At 29.8% G+C, this 12,661-nt stretch overlaps 1 protein-coding gene across 3 annotated transcripts in view; it reads right to left on the bottom strand.

Moving 5' to 3' along the window:
* Window positions 1-2,232: 2,232 nt before the first annotated feature.
* Window positions 2,233-12,661, bottom strand: part of LOC108781278 (sodium-coupled monocarboxylate transporter 1) — a 31,953-nt gene continuing 21,524 nt past the window's right edge. For 2 of the 3 annotated variants that reach the window (XM_018549202.1, XM_018549203.1), the window contains exons 3-7: window positions 10,561-10,960; window positions 9,034-9,208; window positions 8,022-8,176; window positions 7,416-7,556; window positions 2,233-3,900 (exon numbers count right to left, since the gene is read on the bottom strand). In XM_018549202.1, the coding sequence (XP_018404704.1) occupies window positions 2,733-3,900; window positions 7,416-7,556; window positions 8,022-8,176; window positions 9,034-9,208; window positions 10,561-10,916 (1,995 nt within the window). In that variant the 5' untranslated portion in view covers window positions 10,917-10,960 and the 3' untranslated portion in view covers window positions 2,233-2,732. Of the gene's footprint in view, window positions 3,901-7,415; window positions 7,557-8,021; window positions 8,177-9,033; window positions 9,209-10,560; window positions 10,961-12,390; window positions 12,627-12,661 lie in introns of those variants that run through there. The other variant, XM_018549204.1, reaches the window with a different exon arrangement.

The following is a 12,661-nucleotide window of genomic DNA, read 5'->3' as shown; positions in this document are numbered from 1 at the left end:
GTTACATTTATTACTGTTATTTTCTTAGTTTTACACAGTTGTCTTCAATTCTTACGCAGTTGTATTCAAGCTCTCAATCGCATAAACATTTGGGCCTTATTTTACGTCTCGCGATTTGAATGTTATCATATTTGACGAGTACAACGTCGTTTTATCATGTTTAATTGTAAGACAAATTTTTATACAAGGCATTAGACTACAAAGCTTTTAGAAATCATTTAATTTGTTTTTTTTTGTTGGATAATTATCTTTAAAACAAATCATTTTTTTTTTTTTTATTGAAATTGATCAATGGTTCTTGTCGCCTGAAGCTTATGCTGAAAAAAATTTGTTATTGGCTGAACTGGAGCTTTTTCGTATATTTCTCACTATAAAATGTTTATGTTTCTAAACGGTACATATTCAATATTTAAAGGTCGTACTTACGTTTTCAAGAATCAATCATGATTGTATAATATAGTTATAAACATATCACTATAAAGAGATATTTGTTGTTGTATATTTTCATCAGGAGACGCGGTAGTGTCTCCGGCCATGTTCAAAAACTAAAAGATACTACAAATCTCTTTTTTTATTCCGAGTATTACTTTAAAATTGAAACTGTGAGAGAAAAAGAGAGGGAGAGGGGAGGAGGAAAGAGAAAACGAAAGAGCGAACAGCTTTGTTCTATCTATAATATATTAAACTATCCAAAACACGAGGAAAATGAGAGTAAATAATTTTTTTGCTTGAATTGTTCTAAAAATTTGAAAAAATTATTTTTTATTAACTATTTTATATAAAGGCCGCTGTTTATCTAAAAGCAGTCACTATTTCACTTTTTTAATCCGCTGACTGGATGGTAGCCTATATTTATATATTATAATATTTACAACAAAGTGCAACAAATAATTTTTATCTTTATTGAGAAAAACATATTTAACGCGAGGATAATATTTAAAAAAATATATATATAATTAAAATTATTTTTAAATATATTAATATTTAATTATTTTGACAATTATTTGATAGTTGTCGACTCATATTTACAGATACACCAACGTTTAGACTAGACATTAGTGATTTGAAAACGCTTAAATAAAGTTAACTAAATAAAGTTAAACTAATTTTTGTCATATTGAAATTACAGCATATTCAAGATTAGCATTTACATGAAAAGAGGTTGTCTTAAGGTCTGAAATAACTACAAAACAGATAAAAATTAATGAGTTATGTTATTGAAATAATAAATATATAGACACAATGATACAAATAAAATCAACGATCACAGTCGCTGGATTTGGCATCTCCATTACATATCTATACATATTTTGAAGAGCACACACTTACAAAATACACAACTTATAAAATAACTCACATTCTCTGAAGTATAAAAATAAATTTTAATATCAATGTTTGCGATGCTAGATAAATTTAAAACAATACACACACGAATTATACATACGTACAAATACGCGTAATCTTCTATAAGATATAATATTACTTATTGCTACGAAAAGTTTAAAATCTATTTAAGATTTAAATACTATGTCAGAGGAACCCTCGCGTATGACTGCTATTTTGCAATCAATCATGTATCTTTATCTAATACGAACTTATATGTATATACATATATACTATTGTATATTACTATTGCAGAGTATCAATTTGAATCATTGAATCTAAATACGAAGTTGTATAAAAAGTGGCCGTATTTCTTTTTATATAAATTTTTTGTTATCTCTAAAACTAGGCTCCTTTATTTAACTTCTTTAATATTGTCCTTATTTTTTCTTTTAATTGACAAAATTTCTGTGTTATTTTCACTATATAAAAACAAATTCCAATAGTATATTCATAAAATAAAAGTAATAATACAAAAAAATATGTCTTGAATGAAAAGACATAAATTTGACACGAACACAAATATGTAAAGACAAAAGAAAATGTTCTACAATTTTGATCTATTTTTTATATGAAATTGTTTTTGAAAGATCTGTACTTTTATTCTTAAGCAAAATCTTAAAATTGATGAATAAATATATATAATTCAGAAAAATTAATTCTCTTATTGAATATAGTTAAAGGAGAAGCGTAGCGAGAATACTTTTGAATACATATTTCAAATATACAATCGAAACATTGTGTAATAACAAAAGCAAAAAAATTGCTTTATCGATCAGTAATTTGATTATTAAGATTTTCCATTATTTATAATCAAGTTACACACAGATCTATGTAACCAGTTGCTAATAGTAATTATATTGAATTTTACTTCTACTTTGGCTCCTTCGCTTAAATACGCAGAAATCATTCATTGCGAGCAGCGACATGAATTCACAATCAGTCAGCAAAAGCATGTACTTGACAATCTTCTCTAGTAAATCGTGTTCATGTCTAAATGCAGCTTACGAACGTTATACGTATCTCGTAGTTAACTTTAATTGGCACACGCAAGTTAAAAGTTTTCGTGAATTGCATCTCTGAATTGCCTCTATTTGAGCAATATTTTGAGCTGAATATGAGAGCACTGTAATCGAGGGAAACTTTGCTTACGCGTAATTACGTTTCACGCGCATAGGTCACGAACCCACGTGTGTGTCATATTTGTATTATAATATATAGCACTAACGCATACACAACTGTTCGCTTACCATAGTATATCTCTAGTGTCGCAAGTATTGAGATTTTTTATTCAATGGTCAATGGTGCGAACAATGTATGAAGAACGTTTGCGAACTTACATTATAATATTATAATCTAGTATGTTTGCCAATTTCATTGGTTACGTCGAGAGAAGCGTTCTTTAGCGCGTTCAATTTCTCCACATAGCTGTTATCCAGATGTAGCTTTCCTCTATCATCGATGCATCCTTGAGGAGAAGTTACTTTTTCGACACTGTCGGGAATAGACATTACAGAGGAAAGAGTAGCATTCGTGACATCTGTATCATTTTTATTCCCAAGACGAATGTTGCTGGCGTACAACCTCCGTTTTCCAGGAAATAATCCCGCTATCTTTCGTGCTATAGGATGCAGCAAGTGTTCTTCGTATTTGTCAGCTTCTGCATCAGCAGTAATTAAACTCACAATGATACCAACGCCGACGGTCGTTATGCTACCAATAAGAGCATAATACATATAGGTAATCCCGTAAAGAACACTTAAAGGATCAGAAGGTTTATTGATTTCGTCAACAGATGATAGCGTAATGTTTTTCTGAATTGTTGTCCAATTGTTCACCGACGTTCCAGTGACGTTTAGTGCATCATGTTCTAGACTAATTGGTTTGATGACCCAGGAAAACGTATCATTATGGCAATTCTCCGTCGATAAAGGTAGCATTTCGGGTACGTTACCCTGATTGAGGTGACCATAGGTGATCCACATCGTTGTTATATGACTAAAAATCATACCAACGGCGGCACCTTTCCAATTAGCACAAGGTACCAACATAGCGAGCAGAAATACACCAAGAAGAGGTCCGGATGTTGCTGACGTCATCAGCATAGAAGATTCTATTACACCAGATAACATGGCTACCAAGAAGCTAATGCCGATTATTATCAAACCATAGATAACACCGATTATTTTGATTGTATGAAGTTGCTGCGTGTCTTTCAGATCACTCAATGCAGGTATGTGACTCAGGAAATCTTCAAAAGTCACGGTCGCAAGAGAATTGAGATTAGATACCGCCAAAGTCAAGGCGCTATTGAAAAGAGTTGCCATAACTAGACCAAGCATGCCGGGTACTTTCGAGAATTTATCTTCGACGTAGAATGGTACAATCTCATCGATCTTCGAAATATATCCCAAACTAAGTGGATCGCAGTCAGCGTAATTAGTAAAAATCACCATTCCAACGATCCAAGATAACGAGAACAAGATTGTGATTATAGGTATGTTGGCCATCATCGTTCTGAAAATAAAAACATTTTTTTATTACAAAATCGGAGAACAAAATATTAAATTATTCAAAAAATTAATAAAAGATTGATACAACAATGCAGAGCCTATAAGATAACAATGGCATAAAAATGTATTAAAAATTATACAAGAAAATTGTTTGTGTTGTTACATAAATGCACGACACAATTCTTGAAAAAATTAATGTTATATAATTGTTATTTACGTCCAAGCTTGTTTTACAAGTTTTTTAATGCATGCAATATACTCGCATTATGGTCTCGATGCGTGAAATGAATGATTACAATGAATTTCGAATTCGTTTATATAGTAGTACTTTATTTGATATAATTGATCGATAAAAATATGATAGTAAGTGTTGTAACCGACAAATTAAATGTTTAGCAGAAAACGGGCTTTTTAAAAATATATAGTGTGCGTACATCCATTAGGTGGGTTAATATATATTTGCATTTTTATAAAATATTATTGAATGCTTATTGTTTTTATAAAATATAATAGTAAACATTCTAAATTGTTTTATATTATTTTTATAACATAGTAAAGTTTGAATTTTGTTTAAAAGAATTATTTATTTTTAATCGTTAATTACTCTATTCTTATAAAATATAAGACTTTGCAATAAGCTTTATATATACCATTCCAGACACACATTTAAAATGCATTACTTAAAACGGTTTTAATGCAAGTACATCGGAATAATGTACTCGTATGTATGTGAATGTTATTTATATTAAATTTTTTGTAAGACTTAACACAATAGCGCACGACAGTATCATGCATATCGGAAGAACTTGTTACATAAGCAAAAATAAAAGCAAAGAATAACGAATTTAATGAAAGAAGCTCGAGTGCAGATGACAATTGTATAACGTTTGTTCGTATAATTGTTTTTTAAACTTTTTGAGATAATGGAACCCGTTTATTATTTAAATATAATTATAATTTTACTAAGAATAAGATGAAAAAGAACTTAAGGAAAATAAGATATGTGTGAATTCTTAAGTATAAAACGAAAATAATAAAATTTGAGATACGGCAGATACTTGTGATTTGCATTAATGATTAACGCACACCCATGACAATTAAATCACTTATTATATAATGTATCTCAATATTAATTAAAATGTCTATCGAAGGAAGTTTGAAAGAATTATCAAGTATAATCGCTTGTGTAACATAATGCATAATATTAATATACATTAATACCGGTAAATCCCGTAACAACATAAATTGTTAACTAACTAACAATAACGACGACGTCATTCATTATAATTTTATCGTTGAGTAATTTGTAGCAGTCTACAATAACAACAAATAATGTAGACATTTTAATTCTCCATCATTCTGAATAGTTTTACTTTTTCATTTTCAGCGAGATATTTATTCAGTCAATTTAATAAATATGTTCAGAGAAGATTTTATTTTAACGTATGTCGTTATATATCGATATTATAGACCTTTCATTGAATAGTGAGAATCTCTATATACTAAAAGTTTGGCACGGCGCCATTCGGTTCCCTACGGAGCTCTCATTGATTATGTGATAATAGTAACTGTGGGCACAATTTCACCTAAATCGGTTCAATTGTATCACTTCCCAAAAACTTTCTACCGTTGATACTACAAGCACGAGAAATTATTGATGTAAAATTTATTAACTGGTTGTTATAACCTGAGAAATTTATTTTATAGTTTTTGACATATTAATCACATTTACAGGAATATAAATGTCATGTAAAGTATAAATAGTTATATTATTCATATACAACAATTATATGAGAAAACTGTCTTTTATAAACAATTTTATAAAACCTTTATTTTTAATCTGTTATCATAAATATAAATAGATATTTAAGAAAAAAATTATTCAAAAACAAAATGTTATTAACAGTATATAAATATACATAATATTTCAAATTAATTTCAAATATTTATTTCATTACATCTCGAAAATATGTATAGTGAAAGAAAATTTTTAATGACAATGAAATTTTAATTTAATTTTTATTCAATCTCTAAATTTTTACTGAGACGGTTTCGATAATTTTACAAACATGTCGTTGAATCAATTATAAATTAAATTTTTGTCATGGAAATATCCACGTAAATTCCTCTGATGATACATTTTCGAGTAATAATAACATTTTACGGACCAATGATGCATTTGTTCCACGTGGCGTTTCAGTTTGCAGTGGCACTGCCGCAAATTTGTGACCATGGGCTTTTATACGCTTTCAATTGCCATCAGACATCGGACTAGAAAAATGTACGGTTTTACGTTGACTACTATATATATGTCTCAATATTTCGCCACGATTACAATTATGCGAGCGTGTGAGCTACTTTAATTGTGCAAACAGCTGCTTTTACACGCAGTATAAGCCTAATATAATAAGTCTCAAATAAAAAATAACAAATAAAATTGATAGATAAAAAGAAACTGAATTTAATTTTACGTTGAAGAATGTGTTCATATTAATAATTAATGAATGTGATATGACGTTTTGTATGTTTTACAAAAAGAAAAGAATTGAAACATTCTTTTCTTCTTAATGTAGTTTTTACTTTAAAAAATTCATTTTTTATTAAATCAATAAAACTTGTAAATTTTTAGTTAACAATTTTAACCAAGTTTTTAAATTATCTTACTTCTGTGTCTACTGTGTCCAAGTAAGCAATTGAAGTCACGAAATTACATTAAAAGCTTAAACAAATGTCAGCAAAATATCAGATTTATTTTAAAATGATATATGGCTTCCTTTTTGTCATAATTTTATTAAAACATTAATTAAAATGATAAATTACGTTTATTTAGAGAGTGATAAAAATCTTTTACAGACGCAGCATGAAAAAATATACGGCATTGTAAAATGGGTATGACATTATCTTATTACAAAATTTTTCAGATTTATTTTTTAGACTCTTTGATAATAATCTACATTTATAATATATTTTATAGTAAATATTTAAAAAATATATTTTCCTTCTATTATATGTATATACTTATATATATTTTTTTGTTTTCTTTTTTTGTTTTCTTATATCATTTAGTTTGTAGAGTAAAACTCTACATTAAGATAAAATTTATTTGCGTGTATTTTAATGTAAATTATATGTAATTCATGTTGCGCATGTGTGTGTGTGTGTGTGTTACTAAATTATTAAATAAACTCAAGTAGCTGAAAAAGAAAAAGCTTTAACAAGTCAAGTAAATGCGTGTACGTTTCAAGTGGATGTAACTGAAATACATCCAAATATTCAAGAAAATAATTTGTTTTCTAAAAGAATCTTTTTTGGTTTGATTGAAACTATTTTATGGATTACATATATGCGGTCATATTCAAGTTCCATTTATGCGTGTAAAATGATAATTTGTAGAACACTTCGCATAAATCATATTATCTTTTAAGTTTTTCGACGACGTGTGCACAAGTCTGTCGTACGCTAAAAGCGTGGATAGGGAATTTGTTCAAAGTTTTGAACTGAGATAAAAAGTTTACTTACTTGACAACCTTTCTATGACTGGACATACTGCAATATCTCTGGACAAAATTCTGCTGACATCCGAAAATGGATAAACTCATGAAAAGCTGACCTATTGTTGCCGATGTTGTCGTTACTCGAAGATGCGGATCCATATCAAAACTGAAAAAGAGGATAATGTTACTAAATTAAAATTATCGTGATTTTATTGTAAGATATACTTAGAAAGTTTTAAATTATATTAAACGCCATTTTAAAAAATACTCAATTATTTAAATTTTTCTCAATTTGAAAAAAGAATGAATATTTTATTGTCTCCCCAAAATTTCAAAGATGTAGAAAATGCACAGCCTGTGAAATAATTTTGCGCCGCTACGGAATTTAATAATTTTAAATTGTGAAATGCGTAGCGAAGAATTTTAATATAAAATTGCATTTTAACATTATTCAATTTACTGACAGTTGGAATTGTATATTTTCGCCGAGATAATAATTCTAAAGTTCAGAGAGGCGAAATGTGAAACTACGCAACAGGAATTCCATACATGATTCATTTTAAGCGTGAATTAATATCAAAATCAAAATTACATACATTCAATGTTAGTAGGAATTATCAGTGTGACATACTTGAAAAAATCCAGTCGACCGCGTTCCTGAGTTACATTGAAGACGTTAATTGGTCCACCAACATTGATAGTCCCCTGTATAATGATCACCACAGATACGCCAATCATTGCCAAGCCTTGTATAACATCCGACAGAATAGCCGCTTTTAAACCTCCCTAAAAAGCGAACATACATGAATAAATATTAAATATTTGTGAAATAACACAATTTATTATTAAATGACGAAATTAATGCTAATTAATTTTAGAAATTTTAATCGTGGTAAACGATTCACGTAAAAAAGTAATCTACTATTCGAAATATGTATTTGTTATAATAACAAATATATTATATTCTACATATTAATGTTTTATTATTTCAGAAATTAATATTAAAGATTATACGGTTTTCATTATTTTTTTTATAATATTATTTGCTGTTATTATTCGCTCAATGCGTCTTGTTTATATATATGTGTGCTTGATTGCTCCAATTTCCCATGGGACGAATCTAAGTAATTTACCACTAGAATGTAATTTTACATTGCGCAGCGGAAAATTCATGTTCCAAATCAAAATTATATTGCAGTTTTACTCTTTATTTAAATTTGAAATATTAAACTTTCCGAAAATTGTTTTCACAGAAACCATCACAAATAATTTACTTCTTCGCAAAGATTAAAATCAATATAATTTTAGATAAATAAATGTCAATTACAGAATGCAATATCATTTGTTAATATAATATGCATGCTCTATAACAAAAAATAATAATGTTTAGATTTTTTTCGCGTTTTTACGAATACGAGTAAATATAAAAGACAGCTTTTCATTTGTTGTATTTTTTGCATATATTACAATATGATTTCTATTTGTTCTTTGCATGAAATCTCAATGTTGATTATTTAACTTTAATTTTTAAATAAAATGTTGAGCAAAAAAACCAAGAGAGAATATGTGTTTGATATTTAGAAATTATGAATGAATATCGATATTTATAAAACAATATAAGTATATAATATACGTGTTCTTACTATGATCGTGAAAACCACAGAAATAGCTGTTATTCCTACGATACTGGCCCAGTACGGAAGTCCTATTACTGCTTTCAACGCGACGCAAGGGGTAAATACTGTGACTCCCAAGTTTAGCAGACTCCGTATGACGTATGAGAAACTCGCCAGACATCTAACTAGTTTTGACTTGAACCTGGGGAATTTACATAATTAAGAGAGCTGAAATGAAAAATTTGACGTATTTATCTTCGTGTTTCGGGACACGATCGTTATATATAACGTCCTTCACGTCAAAGTAAAAATTATTTAAGTTTAAAGTGCTCTATTAAATATCAACAACCGATATGTGTTGAAACAATTTTTTTTAGAAACTCTATTATTTTAATTCTTATGTCAATGTACACTCAAGTAAAATTCTTTTTTAGTTTTACTACGAGATTGTAACGTACTTATATTAAGTATCGAAGCATTGTTTCTGCTGCAATTTGAATACTCACTAATAATTCTAAATATTCTTCTTTTTTTTCCAATTTAAAATGATAATTTTAATAGTGAATATGATGTAGAAATTTTGGCTAATATTACAGTAATACTTAAAAAAAGTTTTATTATTAGCATATATATAGTATGACATCTTTTTACTGTGCATAATATTCGCGATAATTCTTCCATATTAATATTTTTAACAAATATTATGAATTAATAAAAGACAACACAAAAACATTGTTATATGTAAAACATTACAGCAAACCATATATTATTACAGAATATTTCGACAATAGACACGCGATTCACAAAGCAATGCGTCAGAATTAATATTATACAAATAAAATTTTCGGATAAGTATATATACATATGCTGAAACAATTGGCGATGCAAAGATTTTTCTGTGGCGCTCCTAGTCGCCAATCGGTAGAAGCTTCGCTAGTCAGACACATTGGATAAACTTATACTTGCTATAATGGAAAACAATAAAGTAAAATCAAAAAGAAATACTACATATTGTTCTGTGGCACAGTACCATAATTATAAAAAGGAGGGAATCAGTTTTCATCACTTTCCAAAAGATGATAAACTCATTTTTTGGAAAGTAATGAAAACTGATTCTCTCCTTTTTATAATTGGTACTGTGCCACAGAACAATATATAGTATTTCTTTTTGATTTTACTTTATTGTTTTCCATTATAGCAAGTATAAGTTTATCCAATGTGTCTGATTAGCGAAGCTTCTACCGATCGGCGACTAGGAGCGCCACAGAAAAATCTTTGCATCGCCAATTGTTATTTTTCGATTTTTAACTTTAAGGTTGAACTCAATATGATTTTATTATCAAGAATACATGTTAATATTATATTATAACGTGATATTTTCTTGTATGTGATTATTATCTATTAATTTTGTTCCGTTTGTCTTCATACATGACTTATAATATACCATTAATACAATTTATGCGTAAACATTAATAGATGTCTTTTTATATAAAATTCAAAAAGTAATATCTCGTCGATTATTTCGCGACATGAAATAAAGGACTGTAAAATTACCTCATGTCCAAATATTGGTAGACTGACGTGATACCGAGGCTGTAGTAAACAGGTACGAAGACGAAACAGACGATTGGATATGCCAACAGCATCCCGTATAGAGTCTCCCACATGGCGCTACCTTGATAATACAGTTCTGAAGGATACCCTAAAAAGGACTTGACACCGAGGGTTCCACGAGCGATTGATAACATCATCGCAGCCATTGACACGTTGCCGGTGGCAAACACGTAATTCGCCTTCGTCTCCTTTTTCTTTGTTTTAAAGTTCCCCCATAGCGGTATCAGGAAGGAAATCACGATGAATCCGATGAACACCAAATAGTCCACCACCATCGATGTGATGTCAGTCGCCATCCTGGATCCACGGTTGCTTTGGAACTCTTGTGATCGAGGTTCGTCTGCGCAATTGAAGATGCCAAGTTCAACAACGATTCATATTAGGAGTGTGTCACTCGATACTCTAGAAGCTCTCGATTACGAGACAAGTGGCTTTTGAGAGACGCTTGAGTTGTCGAGTACTGTTACGAGCGCAGAACGCCGCAACTTGTAATAATGACAAAAAGGTTCGACAACTGTCTTTTGACCAAGCTTTATTCAACGGTGTTACAAGCAAACTTACAGAATGGCGAGCTAAGGTTGATGACGAGAGTACGGTTTACAAAATTAGACTAACTCGAGCTAGAAAGGATCTTTTTACCGACTAAAGAGGTGGAGTCTTCTATTCAGCTCCAATCAATAACGTGAGATTTTATAGTACCAAAAATGTACGTTAAAGGGATAAAGAAAACCTGGAAGAAAGTGACGATGACTCAAAAGTACGTTAAAGATGAGTCATAAAATAAATTCGTTAGACACATACCCTTTTTTTGCCTAGAATTCTAAGAACATCGTAAAACTGAATATTCAAAAGATGTTTTCAAAAGAGTAAAATGAAAGGAAAGCAATTGGTGAAAGTAATAAAATAATGGCAGGAAACCAAGGTTTATTAAGAAGGTTTAGGGAAAAAAAATATGTTGAACAATCCAAATATAAATATTAAAGGGCAAGTGAGAGTAAAATAATGTCTACGCGGTTGGCGATGCGTTAATATGGAGAATGTTTAATTATCCAAAAATATATGAAATTATAATATCGTACGTTTCGACTGATTTCCAGTCATCTTCAGCAAATTAACTTTACAAAAAAATTTACAAAAAACTGTAATCTGACTTTCATGACAATCGTAAAAATGCGAGTCAAGCTAACGAAAATTTTTTCTTTAAAAAACACGAACGTCCAATTAATCGCCTTCAATTAGATCTTTGTTAACTGTTGGATTTTGACAAATGTTGTATTCCTCCAACCATCATTGAGAGGAGTAACTTCGAAAGATGCCGATTGACCTGAGTGATGGAGGCGATTAATTGGACGTTCGTGTTTTTTAAAGAAAAATTTTTCGTTAGCTTCACTCGCATTTTTACAATTGTCATGAAAGTCAGATTATAGTTTTTTGTGAATTTTTTTGTGAAGTTAATTTGCTGAAGATGACTGGAAATCAGTCAAAACGTACGATATTATAATTTTATGTATAGTTTTTGGATAATTCTCCATATTAACGCATCGCTAACCGCGTAGACATTATTTTACTCTCACTTGCCCTTTAATATTTATATTTTGATTGTTTGTATATCGAGAGTCAAATATATACTTTAATATTTTTAAATATATTGAAACTTTCCATGCATTAAAACGTGACAACGAGGGTTACGTGAGACGTAACAGTGCTACAACGATTGTTTCTATCGAGTGTGGACTTTTAAAGTGTGGACTTGGGGTGCTTGAATGCTACCTTTAACGTGATTCTTGTCTGATCTTCGTCTGATCACAGTCCGTTGAAATATTACGAAGAGATTCGTATTCACGATGATAAGCGTGATAAGTTCCGGAAAGACTAATAATGGAAACTCACTGATAACATACACTTATATCTCGTTCGCGTGTATACATATGCGCACGTAAGTCTCGTTATGCAATTTCACAAAATACATTAATATATCTCAATATATGCGGTGCGATCGGAGTGGCAGCACGTATTGACTACCAACTTGGTGAAGCACTGG

Source organism: Cyphomyrmex costatus, unplaced genomic scaffold (genome assembly GCF_001594065.2).
Source record: "Cyphomyrmex costatus isolate MS0001 unplaced genomic scaffold, Ccosl1.0 scaffold8, whole genome shotgun sequence".
NCBI lineage: Eukaryota > Metazoa > Arthropoda > Insecta > Hymenoptera > Formicidae > Cyphomyrmex > Cyphomyrmex costatus.
The sequence above is the reverse complement of the archived record's forward strand: the minus strand, read 5'-3'. Positions and strand labels throughout refer to the sequence as shown.